Source organism: Salvia miltiorrhiza, chromosome 7, assembly GCF_028751815.1.
Source record: "Salvia miltiorrhiza cultivar Shanhuang (shh) chromosome 7, IMPLAD_Smil_shh, whole genome shotgun sequence".
In the NCBI taxonomy this organism is placed as follows: Eukaryota; Viridiplantae; Streptophyta; class Magnoliopsida; order Lamiales; family Lamiaceae; genus Salvia; species Salvia miltiorrhiza.
The window spans coordinates 51,838,219-51,856,508 of NC_080393.1; the positions used below are offsets into that span (position 1 = coordinate 51,838,219).

Below are 18,290 nucleotides of genomic sequence, written 5' to 3' on the forward strand. Positions count from 1 at the left end.
ACAATTGTAAAAAAAAATTCAAACATTAGAGTGTATCATAGAATCTACTACTCCCTCCGTCTCATTACAAATGTTATATTACTTTTAGGCACAAAGATTAAAGAATGTGTAATTAGTAGATAAAATGAGTTTGTGGAGAGAGAGTTGTCGGTCCTTTATTTGGACTGGGTGTACCTCTTCTAGGCCTTTCTCTTCAGTCTTGTGGAACAAGGTCTGCGCATCCAAATATATTACAACTCATGTTCTCATATGATTTCTTGGAGATTTAAAGGTTGTTGGAAGAATCTTCTAGCTCACATGACTGCTTTTGAAACTCACTGTACTCATATTTATCGGGAGGGTAACTGTGTTGCAGACTTTCTTGCTTCCTCATTTGACATGGACGACTTCTGGGATGGTGAGATCTATGAGATTACTCAGCTTGTTATGGATGATGTCCTTACTCCTTCATTTGCTCGAGTCGTTCCTTAATCGCTGGGTTTGTGGCTGGGGCTTCTCTACTGTGTCGAGCTTTTTCTCGTCTGTGCATGGGATGTTGTTTTACTTCGACTCCTTTTGGGTCTTGGCAGCGCCTGGTTTTGGGGCATCATTTTTCCTTGGTTTTATGGGGGTCTTCTTGTTCTGGCGATGTGGCTGCACAGTTGCATGCCTTTGAGGCATCTGGTTTGTGGGCCTCAGTTTACGATTCTTTGTCCGTGCTTGGATTGTTGGCACCTCTCTTTGAACTTAGTTACAGTTGTGGGAGGGCTAAATGAAATTTTTTCAGAGTTCCGGTGCGCTGGTCTCTGGTCTCAGTTAGGCTTTTTCCGTTGGGTCGGTTTTCTTGCTTCACGTTTCCTGTTTTACCAGGCGCGTGTATCTCCCCCTGTTTGCTTTGTCGTTCTTCTTCTTAATTTGTAATAGACAATTACTCTTTTTTACTTACCAGTGTTTTTTCCACTGGGTTTTCGCCGGAAAGGTTTTGGTGAGGCCCTCAGATTTCGTCGTTGTGCATCTGTTGGGTTGCTTATGTTTTTTGTTCCTTTTTTCTTTTAATAAAATTTAATTTCAGCAGGAGAGAAAGAAACAAATTAATTGGGATTTGGAAAAAATAGGTATAGAGAGAGTAGGGTGGGTGGGCCCATAGTTAGTGAATTTAATTATTCCCTTAATTATTTGTCAAAAATGGAATCAGACATTTCTAATGGGACATTCCATTATGAAAATTGGAATATTTATAATGAGACGGAGGGAGTATATATAACACATGAAAAAGATAACTTTCAATTTGAAATAAATAAATAAATGGGTTCGATCAAGTGCGAACTTGGCCAAATAGTTTAGGGCAACTTCATCTCCATTAGTCTTATGTAAGATCGACTTACCGTGAAATCGATCAAGATTTATATTAAAATTCAAACTTGTATTTGTAATTTTGATATATGTATATATAGTAAAATGATAAATATTGTTAAATTATGAGTATGAATTTGTATCTTCATCCATGTTATATATAATAAAATTAGTACTATGTCATTGAAATATAAATTTGGATATGAATCTGAATTAATCTTGCAATGAGAGTACCCAACACAATTTTTCGTGATTTAAAATAAATAGTTAAAGAGGTTGAGCTCGATCTTTTGTAATGAACAACACCAATGTACATGCTGGTGAAATAAACTTTTCATATATGGCAATTCTTGATGGGATTCGCGTCAAACATGAACGGTATAGTTCACATAATTTAAATTGTTTAATTAAATTTAGTCTCTTCTACATTAATTTTATTGACTGAGTTCGTAACAAGCTAATAACTACTACATTGATTTATTGATTAAGAGTTCATAACAAGCTAATAACTTGTGCATTTAGTGTGAAATCATAATCTCTATGTTGAATTGGATAAAGCCATAAAGGGTTTGGTGATTTGTAAACCCCACCTACTTATCAATAAATATAAAGGAATTAAGATTGTATTAACTTTTTAGTGTGCATGTATTTTATATATTCGAATTGACAATAACTAATTTTCATGATAAATGAAAATAACGAATAAGTAAATATAAATTTACGAGTAAGCTGCGTGTAATGCATGTATAGCCATATTCAGTTGATGTGATAAATTTTTCACCCCTAGGCAAATACAGTCATGGAATTTAAATATCCGATTTTCCAAATTAATTTTCATTTCTCACTACATTTGGTCATTCTCATTGGATTCTTTCTCTATAATGACTAAATATTGTGAGAAATGAGAATTAACCTAGAACGTGAGTTATTATAACCCTATGATTGATATTTATTAATTTGAATTAATCGTGAGATATTCATTTAACGAACAAATTAATAAAATTCATTAATAAGCTGCTTGTAACTCACGAATAACCAATATTCTTACTTGAGTTTGAATTCTGGAGGGATCAAAAATTTCATCACATTTAACTGAAGACGGTTATTTGTGCATTCCAAGTAATTTAATTATGAGTTTTATTAATTTATTCGCTATTCTTATTTCTCACGAAAGATAGCATTCTCATATGATCTCATATATATACACACACAAGAAAAGAAGAACCATTGAACATGTCAGTAATGCGGTTGAACATACCAATAATTTTATTGAACGTTTGAGGTTTTTGGGGTTCGAAACCTTGACACGTTCAACACAATTACCGATGTGTTCATCAAAAATCTTGATGCGAAATTTAATCTTAATTATTGACCGTTTGATGGATCATGATCAATGACTGAGATTGTTTCTCCTTTGTTTGCAAACATTTATTTTCCTATTGAACTTCCTCTTATATATATATATAGGGGTAGATTCCGATGGGATTGCTATTTTTTGTGAGATTGTGAGACTAATGAATAAGACAATATATACTGTTGAATAATAACATTTAAAAAAATAGTAAAATTTGCTCCTCCAGGATTCGAACCCAGGTTAAATTTTGCCCCTTTCAGATAAATATCAACCCTAGGATACATTAAATCAACACTTACAAATCAATCTAAAATCTCACCATATAAGTCAATAATTTTTCCGAATAAACCAAGAGACCGCATGAAACAGATATTTACGCATAAAACATGCCACCTCCAGGATTTGAACCCGGGGCAGAAATGTCTGTTCAGTAAAATTGTTGGTGTATTCAGTAAAATGTATGAATTTTATGTAGAACACGTATGAATTCGTTGTGTAACTGTATGAATTGCGAAAAATAATTTTTTTGCTACTTATGGGATTCAAACTCGGAACCATGAATTCATCCAACAAGGTGATGAATCGACTGCAGATCTTGATGATATAAGGATTAAAAATGGTTCCTATATATATATATATATATATATATATATATATATATATATATATATATAGAGGTGGACTAGAACAAAAACACATTTTTTTGTATAAAATAAAAACGCATTAACATGTATGATTTCTATGTAGAACACGTATGAATTGGCTGCATAAAGGTATTAATTGCGAAAAATAAATTTTTCGTTATCTTTGGTATTTGAACTCAGGACCTGAATTCATCCAACAAGGTGATATATATAGGGGAGGGTTAGAATAAAAACACATTTTTTGTATAAAATATGAACAATTTTCAGCTCTTAGATCATCAATATCTACGGTATATATATAGGGGAGGGCTAGAATAAAAACACTCTTAAGTGTATAAAATATAAATGATTTCCAGCCCTTAGATCATCAAGATCTACGGTTGATTCGTAACCCTTTTGGATGAATTCGTGGTCCTGGGTTCGAATCCCAAAGGTAGCAAAAATTTATTTTTCACAATTCGTAACCATGTTGGATGAATTCGTAACCCTGTTGGATAAAATTCGTACATTAAAAAACGTTTATATTTATATTTTAAGAAGTGTTTTTACTGTAGCCCTCCCATATATATATATATATATATATATATATATATATATATATAAAACTTATAACATAGTAATATAATTGTCATATTATACTCCATTACTTGAAAACCACAATATATATGAGAATATGACAAAATTCAGGCAACGAGTTCGAGCTCGAACTCGTCGGATGCAAGAATTATTGGCTACGTAAAAAAATCTAGATAAAAAAATTTGTATGGCCGCTCTATATGTTAAGAGAAAAGCGTCATTTCTTATAAATGAAAGTGACAATCGTTCGTGTGTGCTAGTTTAGCAGTAAAGTGGTTAAAATCTGAGATCAAAGGTGTCATATTTAAGTATACTGGCACGTGGTCTTTAAATTATTTATTTCTCAAAAAAAAAGTAAAAACTATTGTAAATAGACAATTACTTAAAATAAAATTAATAAATATTAATAAAATAATTATGGTCACGAATAAAAGTAATCGTTCATTTTTAGCGTATTCGATGAGAATCATTATAAAAAAAATATTGTGTTAATGGCAGAAAAATAAATTGGAAATTTACGACGGCTTAACGATGAGTTGAAATTTATCGTTAATGGTTATTTAATTTATTGTTAACTTTTTTTTAATGCATATATATCATTGTGTTGTTAATTTTCTCCATTAATAAGCAGTTTATTTGTAGTGAATGTGCTTAATTTCGAAATCTATAGGCAATGTCAAAAGGTGGAATTTAAGCAACTCGTCTAATGCTTATGTTTATAAATACAAACTTTCTCCTCGAATCATCGGATATCTTAAGAAACTTTTACAATAGAAAAATGTATGTGTCATCACAATTATCACAATGCAACTTTTCTCTTCTTCTCCTGCAATGAACTCACTATTTTGGGGGAAAAAAATGTTGATAATGTCATGCTACATTAATGATGAGAAAAAAAAAATAAAAAAAAAATTAATGTCCAAATCTTGAGAAAAGATCAAATGATGAGGTTTTGTCACGAGTAGATGACTGCTTTATGAGGCAACTTTATCTTTAATTTCACATGATCATCATATGTAAAGATGCCAAATCAATTCACAAGCCGTTTACTTGTAGAGGAGGCTATTTGGAAAATTAAAGCCAAAAAAGAGAAAAGGAAAAATAATATTCTAAATAATAATAATTAGTGAAAATCACAATTAAACCTCCCGACCAACCACTCATCTATATATATAGATAATAGCAAAATAAATTATATCCTACGCGGCACCGTATAATCAGTTCATTTTAATTTTTTTCAATTCTTATTCATTCTTTTTTTTAATCGATTTCCATATCTAAAAAAAATTTATGTTTGTATTTTATTTTATTATATAATATTAGTTTGAGTTTATAAATTCATACTCACAATTAATATATATATATATATATATATATATATATATCCATATAACGCATATACGTAGTTAATGTACTAATTTAAATGACTAATTATTCATTTTGTGCATATATAATAGCAAAATAAAAAATATATGAATATTTTGGTGGTTATTTTAACTAGCTAATAATGATCGTTGATAAAAATATGTTGTTAATTGAGATATTGGTCATTAATTTGACACACATACAACTATAAAAGTAATCTTTATTTGAACAATTATAGTATTAGTGAGATCTATCTTATATCTTTATTTGAACAATTATAGTATTAGTGAGATCTATCTTATGTATAAGTTAGAAAATTATTAATGTTATCTTTTAAGTTATGAAAATATTACATTCTCAAAAAAAAAGTTATGAAAATATTACACATTTTGTTATAGCTGTATGATATAAAAAGACATTCAACTTCAAAATTATAAATTACTTATACTTTTTAATAATTTAATTAAATAACTATTACCGTGCATGGTACGGGAGCAAAACTAGTATAGAATAACAAAATGATAGCGGTATGTAAAATCTCTCCTCCTTTCAATGGGCTTGAATAACTAACGTGACCGCTCATATATCAATCTTAATTGGGCTTATAACTGTTCAATCGTGGCCCAAAAAAGTAAATATATACAAACTATTCATTCCCAATAAAACTCTACAGAAATGCAGTGCTTCGAAATTGAATTGAATTGAATTCAGATAACGCAAAACCCTACTGCAACAATAAACCATGGGAATTCTCTCTTGGTTCAGCGGAGGGAGCAACAACACATCTAAAAAGGAGCAACCCGCTCCAGCCTCAAAACCCGGGCCGAAGCCCGAACCCGCGGAGGCCCCCGGCATGAACGGCGCGGTGGAGGTCCCCCGACCCGGCGCCGATATCTCGGTTTTCGAGTTCGGTTCGGTGGCCGCCTCCGCCGATAAGGTGACGCTGGCCGGCTACTGCCCCGTCTCCGACGAGCTCGAGCCCTGCCGCTGGGAGATTCTGCCGGCGAGTGGTTCCGACGCGCCGCAGTTCCGGGTGGTGTTTTGAGTTAGTTGTGGAAGGCTAATTGAGAGATGAGTTCCATATCTTTTTTTTTTTTGTTCTGTCATTTTGCGTTGTAAAATATTTTCAACTTACTTGGGAATTTTTTTTTCGCAAGTTCTATCTAATTAGGATTCTCTTGATTATTATGTCTGGTGATTCTTTGTGTTTGGTGTGATTAAATTTTCGAGCTTTTCTCTGATTGGTTGATTGGTTGTGATTAGCATGATGTTTATTGGACTTTGTTTTCTTAATTTTTGTCTAATTGGCCTCAAATCCTGCATATAGTTTTAATAGACTGAACATGAGATTTTGGTTAGTGCATATTGTCTTAAACAGAGCATCTGATTTAGATACTTTCTTTAGAGGATAGTTTAGACAAATATAAATAATACAATACAAAATTGATTGAGTAATTTTAAATATGTTCCATAGATGTTATTTGATGGAGATAAGGAAAAAGCTTAGTCAGTCTGTTTATAATTGAAGACTGTATTTTCCAGACGTATGGTGGAGGAATAGTATTAGTCTATTGAGCTGTTTGTTTTATCTATTTACGTTGTGTTTTTAATATTCGAGTCCATCTCTTGATTTATTTGTAAAATGAGTTTTTTTTTTTTTTTTTTTTTGTATTTTCACTTGTGGGGTTTTGATGAGGCGCAGCCTAAACTTTGCGTTCTGTTTACTACTCTAGTCTCTCTATCTTATAATTATTGCCTTTGTTAGCCTCGAAGATTGTGTATCACTTGAGTATTTGAGTGTATGTTTTGCCTGTTTCTATTGGAGTTTGGATTCTGGCGCTGGATAACTAATTCTAGGATATTATTCCTCCATCCACGATATAGTAGTAGGAACTACTCCCTTCGTCCCCAAAATAAATTTCTCTTTGGGGACGACACGAATTTTAAGAAAAAATGGTAAAATGTATTGATAGTGAAGAAAAATATGTTATACTAGTATTGAGAGTAGTGAAAAAGTGTTATAATTAGTATTGAGAGTGGTGAAAAAATGAAAAGTAAGAATAAATAAAGTATTATTAGTGGTGGGGTAGTTGTCCAAAAATGAAAAGGAAGAAAGATGAACTTATTTGGGGACATCCCAAAAAGGAAAAAAAGGAACTTATTTCAGGGACGGAGGGAGTATAATTTTACGTATGATTCGTGTACTCACGATCTATTTCGGATATCAAACAAATATATACAAAACTCATTATTCTATGAAGAAAGAATTGGAACTTACTTGCGAATTGGGCTCTGATCGACTTCAGAGTTGTTCTTTCAACTTGTTTTTCACGGCAAGACTCGTAGCTTGATGACAACGGCTTCGAGTCCTCTCCCTCTAGCAGGCGTCGATCTCCTACTCTCTTTGCTCTCATAGATTTTTACTCTTTCTGCTCTCACAGATTTACGTAATGTCACAAGTAATTAGGTTTACGGTTTTTTTATTATTTGTACTACGTATTAATCATACCTAAATAATAAGTCCATAATTTAATTAAACCAAACAAAGCCCAAAGACTTTATGAGAGAGAGAGTGGGCGAACGCCCCATATGGAACAAAGCCTTTATTGGGCCAAGTGGGGATCTATTAGCTCGAATAAAGTTTAGGCATCCCAGTGCTCGATTTTCTTATTCAGCCTAGAATATAACTCTAGACACAAGTATTAATTTATTTCACTTGAATATTAATATTGAATTACCTCTTTATTCTTTAGGTGAGTCGGGGCTAACATTAGACTTAATTAATTCTCGTGTTTAAGATATCAAATATCCATTAATTAATTAATTCCTCTGATTAGTACATCCGCCCGTGCGATGTACGGCGAGCATCGAAATTAAATATTTTTAGAAATAAATAAATAAATAAAATTATTAAACGGGAACAAAATATAAGCAAATGTGAATTTTTTTTGTAAAATAAAATAATCCACACCATTTACACAATAAATAATATGAAGCTAAAATATATAAATTTTAACTTTGTACTTTCAATAGTATGATTTTCAGAACTGATGACAAACATAACCATAATTTTATTGGAATATATAGTAAAGATGGTACATATTGACAATATTTATTCTTCAGGTAAGAATGTACAACATCTTTCATATGCCAAATAAGAATTTTTGAGCAATCACAGCTTGTTGGGTGTAAGGTCACTACAAATATGTGGTGCTTAAAATATTAGCTCATAGTCTCTTGCAATTGTTTCTTCAAGAACTGGAGAACATAATATTCCTATATTTTCTAATTCTTTGAATTGACACTTTACATGTAAATTAGATATTTTCTTTTTAATACTTCTCGTGAAATAAAATAAAAACAACAATACTTTCATCAAGCTGGAAAAATTGAGACTTCATTAGAGAATCAAAGAAATATAGAAGCAACCATTAATTACTTCCAATCATCCTGATGCAGATTTCTTGCATTGACACCTTATATAACATCAAATTAAGAAAAACCAAACCATAAAAACTCCAAAAGAACACAATTCAAGTACTAATATATTCCGACATATATGTATGTATGGGTGAATTTTTTTGTATACTTTGTATAGCTTATTTTGTAATCTATTTTTCATTACTCAAAAGCCCTTAGAAATCAATTTCACATGATCTTTGAATTGCTCCATAAATCTTTTCATCTATTCTCATTTGCTCCAGAACTAAAATCACCCATACCCACAGATCAAATAGGATACACAATCGACTAAAGCAGCGCTTGTGTTGCAAATTCAGAAGATCTAAAGTAAATGTTATTTTAAGCATTAATTCATCAAAACGAAGTTGCGAAAAATTAAGAAAATTACAGCTGGGGAAGAACAAAATCTGATGAACAACTAGAACCATATTGTTCACCAATGAGGCGCGCAGTGGGGTCGTCAGAGTCGTACTCTTGATTGAGGCAAATTATGTAGTGACGCGTCTCGATCTGGCTGGTGAGATCACATTGTAGATGGTGAAGGAACATTTATACTGACTCACTTTTAGGTGAATTGAGGAGAAACAGAATGGAGAACTGAGGACTTTGTAGAAATGGTGGAAACTCATTTTATTTCACTTTTGTATATGATCTTATCCAAATACCTCGACCAGATTTGATTTGCTAATAGGGAGCTGAGAAAAAAAACTGGCAAATGAAATTAGCAGAAGCTTCTTGACAACACACACACACACAACGACATAAGAATATGTGCTTGTACCTACTTTTTGTCCAGCCTAAGATAGTCAACTAAAATGATGATTGTTATGCTTATATGTGTGTAATAGATCATGTTTTTCGTGTGTGTTTGTATGTGAGAAAAGTAGGAAATAAATGAGAGTGGCTATATATGCAGCAATGGGCAACAATAGATTGATTCTTTAACACTGAAAATGTGTAAATTGGAAACTATTGAAAAAGAGTTTATTCAATATAGTAAAGAGCAAAAATACTTATGACTCAAATCAATTTTTTAGCTCTATTATGACATTATTTCATTTCTAGTAATTGAATAAGGTTGCGATAAGATTAGAAAGAAACAACATCCTTGAATAAGGTTGCAATAAGATTAGAAAGAAACAACATCCTGTTAAATTCACAATTCCAATTCAAAGTAATTAACTTTACAAAATAAGCCCTCTTCTCAAGTTGCAAAGGAAACATGTGAAGAAGCTTATTGATAATCAAAGAAATCCACAATTAAACATAAATCTACCTTCCATCCAATATTATATGGATCCAAATGGAGCCTCATCAAGAATTAGGCAATTTCTAGTTGAATAAAACAACAACATAAATGTATGAGAAAAGAACTCAAGGCCTCTGATGACAACCCGTAAAAAGAAGACGACAAAGTAAATTGATAACTACCTTTCCAGACAGTGATTCTCAGAATCTCAATGCCTCTAATGACAACCCATGAACATACTCATTCAAGCACATCTGAAGCAAATGCAATAACTATAAGAAAATTAAGCAAAAAAAGACATAAATCAAAAATGATTTGGATAATTGCATAAAGATTTCATCAAAGAGAATATAAATAAAAAATATTTGGAGTATACTAAAAAATCACTCAGAGAACATGAATGTTAGATGACGATAACTCAACAGTCACTCAGATAATATTGAGATCAATAGAGTGAAAACCACACATCAAATAATATTAAAACTGCTTATATTCAAATTGTTGAATTTTATTGCCAATAATTACAAACTATAAGCACATAAGAATCAATCATTAGAGGGACATATGGACACTTCCTCAATCATTTCAAGGAGTAGAATACACACATAAAGCACAATTTTTCAACTTTATGCTCTAAAAAATCATTAAAACATAAGTCCAACAATTCAGTGTAAAGAGTGAAACACTTCTAAAAAGAGCACTGAAATAAAAGAGATAATATAACCCTCGAACCATAGCTGCCGCTGGTGCATAGAAATACACCAAAATGCGGCACCCTTCCAAACGACGAATCCGCCGCACGTGGAGGGCTGCATTGGCCCAAGAGTTCTACGTTGCAGTATTTTAAGATGATAAACATTGAACCACCATGTTCCACTGTTGTTTTCAAACCCAAATCCAATCTTGGTTTCAAAAACCCAATTCCAAAATTTCAATTCCAATTTTAATTAACCCATAAAAAATTGAAATTGAAATTAGTACCAGCACTTTTAGAAACATTGCTTTAAAATTTTCGATACAATGGCCCTCAACGTATTGATTGATAGAATAGAAACCGAGAGAGAGGAAGAAACTGATTACTTTTGTTTTTACCGTTTCGGGTGATGTTGGTTTGAGGCGACCGCGCTACGGCGGCAGTTGAGGACCGAGAAATGGCGGCCGAGTCTTCGATTGAGTTTGGTGAGCGATGGAACGGCGAGCAGCGGTTATGGAATCTGGAAAAGAGAAGAGAGTTGACAAAAAGGGTTTCAGATATTGGGAAATTTTCCTTAAAATCGTGGGAGAAGAATCATAAAGAATAGAAATAGAGAGAGATATGAAGAAACTGATTGATTTGCATTTACCGTTTTGGGCGACATTGGGCTGAGGCGGCGGCGCTAGGGCGGCGGTTAGTGACTGAGAAATGGCGGCCTAGTGTTCGATTGAGTTTGGTAAGCGATGGAGCAGCGAAGAGCGGTTATAGAGAGAAGAGAATTGAGGAAAATGATTTCAGATAATGAGAATTTTTGGAAGAAGAATTGAATCGTGATTAATGGAGTAATAGTTAGAGAGAACGTGGGAGAGATAAAATTTGGCGCTAAAATTTTAGCGTTAAACTGGTGTTTTATATAATACTAGTATGACCATTCGTGCGATGCACGACGAAAATCGAAGCTAAATTATATATTTAAGTGAACAAATAAATATAAATATTAAACAAACTTAAAATATAAATTTTTAATTTTGTATAAAGCGTAATGATAATTATTTCTATTAAATAAGTTTAAAAATTATTTGATAATGAAAATTAGCATTATGCATTATTATTATAGAGTATTACACATCATAATAAATAAATAAATATTTTCATATACAAATATAATTAAGAAGTTGTGAAGTTTTAATGAAAAAGAGAAAATAAAATATTTTAAAATTTTCATAAATTATTGATTTTTGATGATTTTTTATATTATATTAAATTTACGATGTATATAGAATATTTTTTCATGAATCAAATTTGACAATATTTACAAAAGAATTAAAATATAAAAAATAAAAAGGAAAAAATAGTGAAAAATTTGGTGGAAGGAGAGGGAAAAAAATGGAGGGAAAAAAACTCCTCTTTTATATATTATATAGATATAGATATAGATATATAGATATAGATAGATTAGTAAAATACTTAAATCAATGATTTCCTTTCCTTTTATCACTTTTCGTAGTTGCATACTTGCATAAATATGGCAACCCTCTGGGCCAGCCGGCCCAGCCCAAACATACTTCCAGCCCAATACCTATTTTTATTATTCACAATATAATAATATAAACTATAGTATATTATTTCATAGTAATAAAAATGAAATAGAAATCTTTGGCGCTTCCCAAATCGCTTCACTCGTAGTCAGACTTGCCTCAAATTTAAACCTTAATCTCTGCGCCACCGTCGACGCCGTCGCTGCGCGGTTAGTTGCATCTCCTCTCACCCCCACGCCGTGGAAAGAAACGGTTCCAAGACAGCCAGTTTTTGCAATCTAAGGTTTGAGATTTTCGTGTAATTCTGTGCGGATTTTGAGGGTGTTTTATGAGTTTGTTTATATGTTGAGATTCTTGGCATGCGGGTTCCAGAAAGTTGGCATAAAACCTATAAATTTATAGCGAAGATACAATTTTTCCTTTTGGTTATAATTTTGACGGTTTTTATTAATTTTCAAAAATGATCAACAAATTGCAAGAAGAATTTTAAAATTGATATTATCTTTCAGTTTCTAACGTATTAGCAGATTTATTCATTTAATTTCCAAAGACATTCTTATAAAAAAAATTCAAAGATATTAACAGATGTTCGCGCTTGCTTCTTCTCATTTATCTACAACTTAGAAATCTATTAGTTTGGGTGAAGAACTTGTTGGAATTAAGTGTTTTGATGGTGACTTTATACTACAGTGCTTATTGCGTTTCGTTTTTGTATTTCAGTAAGTATTCGTAGTTTAGGATTTTAGGTTTTAACCTGTTTTTGAAGGCGCGAAGCTTTGTCGCTACAGCGTGTCATTGCTGCCTTGTTCGCTAGTTGCGCGAGCCAGGCGAGACGCGAATTACACTATGATGCGAAATTGAGCAATTTCACGTGATTCTCTTTTTTGCGTCATAGTGTAGAACTATATATGATGTGGCGTGCCCTCTTGCGTGTCTTCTCTTCTTCGCAACACAGTCTTGATTTATCACGTCTCTCTCTTATTCGTGCCACAGTCTTGATGTTGTGTGAATTGTTCTAAATAGATATGGATTTTTTGGTGCAGATGAGGCCAAAGTGTATAATATTAACACATGGAGGTCAATGGAATGATATTACGTATGTGGGTGGGCAACGAGAATTTGTTCGTGTGCCTCCGGATGGGATGAAGTATGTGGAATTGTTGAGAAAAGTTGGGTGTGCCGTGCAAGCTGATACAAATGTTCATGCTTATGTGATTGATGCAATAGTGCCATCCCCGTTAGATGAATTATTGAGAATGAAGATAACGGACGACGATGATTTGGTGTATGTAATGGAATTATTTGATGTCCCTACTCTCTATGTCACACTTTCTCCTAGGATAAATACTTCTAAAGAGCACAGTTCTATGAACTTGTTGAATGCTCAAATGCATCAAGTTCAACATACGTATGTGCACCAGATGAGTAATATTCCACATTCGAGGCCTCCTGTTGGTAATGATGCTGCCATTAATCCTCCGAATGTGAACATTATGAATGAGAGGGAGGATGTGAGAGATTTAGAATCAGCTGATGGTGTTCAGACTGATTGCATTCGCGAGCAAGGTGTTGGTGATGAAGATCGAAGAGATGATGATGTTGAAGCTAATAATAAACATGTTGATAGAGGTTATGAGAGAGATATTCATAATGTGCCACCAATAGGTAGTTCTAGTTGTAATGAAGAAGAACACAGACAAGGACCGCGGCAGTGGGTTATTCCTGGTGCTAAGTATCATGCATCCCTTCTTATTGAACCAGAAATATCTTATGATTACAACAGTGACACAATTTCGATTGGTGCTATATTCACAGATAAAGAAAATATGAGAATTCAATTGGGATTGTATCACTTGTTGAATCGGGTGGAATATATTGTTGATCGATCAACTAAGAGAAGATTTGGAGCTCTTTGCAAATTCAAAGATCAATGCTCTTTCTTGTTGCGTGCTACGGCATACGGGGCGATTTGGAGAATTTTTAAGTTGGTTGCTCATACTTGCCAAAAGGATTTGAGGCTTCGTTGTCGCCCAACAATTTGTGCAAAGGTCGTAGGTGCATACTTTGCACCGACTTTGTCGAAAGAAGGATCTATATTGAAGCCGAAAGAGATACAAGCACAATTGAAGAGAGACTTTGGTGTTGATGTAGACTACCACACGGCATTGGCTGGGAGGAATCAAGCAATCACCATGATACACGGTGATAAAGGAGATAAAGACAAGTCTTTCCGATCTAGCTTTCAATCATCTTCATCACATCCTCGACATGCTCAAGTTTGTTCTACATGTCATAAAAGTGGTCATAATCGAGCTAGGTGTACTGAAGATGTCCCCTTGACACAAGATGAAGATGTTAGTAGTAACCATCTTACTATGCCTAGGAAGCGTAGGCCAAAGTGATGTGGAATTTGTGGTGAGGTTGGTCATACCCGTGGTAAATGTACTCAAAGAGTGGTGTAAACATTTCACTAGGTTTAGTTTGATTATTCTTAGATTATGAACTTCGTTTTAAAACTTGTGGAACTTTGTGTTTGGGTTAGGTAATTATCAACTTTGATTATTATTTGTTATTTTCAGATATTTAGTTTTTACTATTTTGTTTTTTAGTAAATGTTAATGTTAAAATTACAAAAGGGTATTTTGATAATAAGAGTGGCTAAAAATATATGCTTTTATTCTTGTGGCTACTACATTCTTTCCTTAAGCAAAGTGACTATTGTTTTTATTGCTTCTTGAAGATATTTTAACGGTAATTTATGAATGATTTTTGTGTGTGTGTGTGTGTGTATATAAATCAGTAGTTTATGGTTGGAATTTTGGCTGATGGCTAAATGATATTTACACGTGAATCATGAAATTGTGCCAACATAGTATTTCTGCAAACATCTGCAGTGTACTAATTTGTGTCTGAATTTGTAATAAAAAAATTGGTTATCGAACCAAACCAAACTAAATAGTTCAGTTTGGGTTCAGTTATGAATGTTTTTTATTTTCTGAGTTCAGTTTGGTTTGGAACTGAACCGTCCGAATGATCGCATGTTCATTTTGTAGAAGAAACAAGCCTTCATATGCATAATTGATTTTCTTTTTGAGTTATATTAGTTTCTTGTAAAGAAGATGAATGGCAGCGAAATAAGAGGAGAGATTGGTGGGATTATTGTATTGTAAAGAAGGAGCTGATTCTAAATGCAGAGGAGCAGCTTGAGTCCAAGCCAAAGGCGATAATGCGCCTGGGCTGGTTACTTTGTTTCATCTCTGGTGAGCATCCTCTATTTCCTCAACTTGTCCTTATTTTGATATAGTTTACAGATCAATTTTGATTTCAACTTTTGAAATTTGATGTGGTTTCTGTTTCTCCATACAGGCGTCTTGGGAGGATCAGGAAACTAGTAAGGTGTACACTTATGTGTATTTTGTCTGCCAGGTATAAGTTTTAAATTTTAAGAGGATCTTTGAAGTAGTTTGTGTGGAAGTGTTAATTCGGTTTTTTTTATTCACTTATTTAGTGTCTGTTGGATTGTTGTTGTAGCATGGTTCCATGTTTAAGACAAAATATAAGTTTCTGCCATTAAAGCGTAGTTGAGAAGGCATTATGAGGGCCAAATTGCAGATTTTGGAATTGTACAGAAAGAAGATCTTGATCTTGTAAGTTAAATATGACCTTTATTATATTTTCTTAGGTGTTAATTTTTCTCATCTGAACTCGTTATGTCAAAATAATAACGATTAACGACAATGTTGCATGTTATTGTTCCTCCCATCATGTGTCATTCAAAAATGAAAAAGCATCTCAAAAACTATTACTTGTTGCACTTCTTTATAACTGAAATAGCCTGCAGCAATATGGCTGTTTGTTGTTAACATGGTTGTGATCTGGAATTTCGAAAATATCTAGAAAACCTCAGAGCGATCTATTGAAATGGGAGAGATAATTATTTGGGAGGTTCACTAGTGAAAGATAACACTTGATTTTAGTTTGTTGGCATGTTTTATCACATAGTTCAAGTAGTCCCATGACAATAAGAACATGATGCTTGCACTAAGTATAATGTTCAATTTTTTTGTATTCCTTGTGTTAGGAGCTCGATTGTAGTACCTGTTCCACAACATGATATAATCAAGTTGTTTTTTTTTTCTTTTTTGTTCTTATGCTGTTATTATAGGGTTAATTATAGTCTATGGCATGTCTTTTAGGCCGAATTATATTTTGTAAACTGCATGGAAATGTATTTTCTACATGAGCATTGTTGTTTTGATGTCCGAGAATATATTTTCCACTTGAGCATCAAAACGGAAATATATTCTCCACTTGAACATCAAAACAATGTTTGCACGTAATTTACAAAATAAATAAGAATATCCACGTCAGATTTGCGACTTCCACGTCAAATACTGCTATTATATTAGCAAATCGCGCTCAAAGGTTGGGCTGCTTTTTTTGTTCTTATGCTGCTATTATATCATGAAAATATACTTTGTTCTGAAGTGCTACTCAAAGATATCTTTTGATACTGCTCAACAATCGATGCAATTAACGACAGATCTTATTCATTTTGTTGAAATAAACTAAGCAAAGTTGGAGGCATATGAGTCCATATTGATAGGGAAAAGGTAATGCCTATCTTCTTTTAGAAAAAGTCATAACAATAAGCTGTGTCTAAATTTGAAGATGTTTTGATTAATGACCCCAAGATTTCATAGATGTACCTTATCATGTTTGCTTTGCTATTGACAAAGGTAATTGTTTATTCTTATTTGTGAATATTCTTTCTTATTCTCCACGTGAATCCCAAGTTACAAATATATCCCCATGTATAGAAGATGGATACTTGTTTATAAGAAGTTCAAATCAATTGAGATTATTATCTTGAGCTGATGGTAGAAAGACTGGTCATATTCATTGTTTGTAAGGTTAATCATGTATGGTTTCTCAAACTTTTAGCGTTTTCTAGAAAGGGTTAATGGCCAAAAAATACACGAACTATCACCAAATTTGCAAATTGCACATGACCTTTAAAAATGGCCTCAGAATACACCACCTTTTAATTTTGTTGTGATTTGCACATGGCGGTATTTCTGGCGAGGTATAAGTTTGACCGGTGATTACGTGGACAATATATGGCATATTGCGTGGCATTTTTTACACGCTGTCAATACACGCGTCCAAAACGACGTCGTTTTGGACGTCTTTCTCTCTCAACTACCTCTCAAGTATCTCTCTCTCTCTCCCTCTCATCGGTCTTGCTCTCTTCCTCCCCCCCGTCACGCCGTCACCTGCTCCGGCGAACATAGAAACAATTTATCTGGTAGTTGCCCCTCTCATCGGTCTCTCTCGTCTGCACCTTCAATTCCAGAGAGCCCCAATTCTCCTTCTCTCTCGTATGCACCTTCAATTCTAGAGAGCCCCAATTCTCCTTCTATCTCGTCTGCACCTTCAATTCCAGAGAGCCCTAATTCTCCTTCTATCTCATCTGCACCTTCAATTCCAGAGACCCCTAATTCTCCTTCTCTCTCGTCTGCACCTTCAATTCCAGAGAGCCCAAATTCTCCTTCTCTCTCATCTGCACCTTCAATTCCAGAGTTTGTGGATACGCAACAATTTCAAAACCTCTCACTAAATTCCCAAGTCGAAAATGAGGGAAGCGGAGAGGCTCGGTATCTGGTAGTTGCCCCTCTCCGTTTGCCGATGATTTCCCCCAATTTCAAGCAAAACTAATGCTTAATGCGTATACTGTTATTGCCTTGTTGATCTCTGTCTGTCTGTAATGCTACGATTCCGATTTATTTGAGGCTGTGATGACGAGTTTCTCTGAGTTGGGTCTGGCATGGAGGCGGATCTGACCTGTATCTTGGCGGGGCAAACCAGGAGGGCATTTCTATCTCTCTAGATCTAATGCAACCGGGTTTTGCAGCCATGGCGGCGACTCCTCTTGCCTGTTTTTCGATTTTTCCAGATCTGAGCCTCACTACCAATTACTTCTCCTTTTGCCTATTTTTCGATTTTTCCAGATTTGAGCCTCATTTTCAGGCGGAAGCCGGCGGCCGAGATTTGGAGAAGCGACGCCTCTTCTGGA

General features: G+C 33.7%; 2 protein-coding genes and 1 long non-coding RNA gene across 3 annotated transcripts; all 3 read left to right on the plus strand.

Annotated features, from left to right (window-relative positions):
• Positions 1-6,013: 6,013 nt before the first annotated feature.
• LOC130994370 (uncharacterized) lies at positions 6,014-6,316 on the plus strand. Its single transcript, XM_057919415.1, has one exon. It carries the CDS (start codon positions 6,014-6,016, stop codon positions 6,314-6,316), a length of 303 nt encoding a protein of 100 aa, XP_057775398.1.
• Positions 6,317-12,329: 6,013 nt separating this feature from the next.
• LOC130994732 (uncharacterized) lies at positions 12,330-14,841 on the plus strand. Its single transcript, XM_057919798.1, has 2 exons — positions 12,330-12,466; positions 13,258-14,841. The coding sequence occupies exon 2, from the start codon at positions 13,258-13,260 to the stop codon at positions 14,614-14,616; it is 1,359 nt and encodes a 452-aa protein (XP_057775781.1). The 5' UTR covers positions 12,330-12,466; the 3' UTR covers positions 14,617-14,841.
• A 278-nt stretch (positions 14,842-15,119) lies between these two features.
• On the plus strand, positions 15,120-17,124 carry LOC130994733 (uncharacterized). The gene is made up of 3 exons (XR_009091900.1): positions 15,120-15,474; positions 15,581-15,640; positions 15,746-17,124. It is a non-coding gene; the product is annotated as an uncharacterized LOC130994733 (long non-coding RNA).
• The last annotated feature ends 1,166 nt before the right edge of the window (positions 17,125-18,290 follow it).

Excerpts from the sequence above, each read along its gene's own strand:
- LOC130994370 (XM_057919415.1), top strand. The coding sequence starts at position 6,014 with ATGGGAATTCTCTCTTGGTTCAGCGGAGGGAGCAACAACACATCTAAA.
- LOC130994732 (XM_057919798.1), top strand. The coding sequence starts at position 13,258 with ATGAGGCCAAAGTGTATAATATTAACACATGGAGGTCAATGGAATGAT.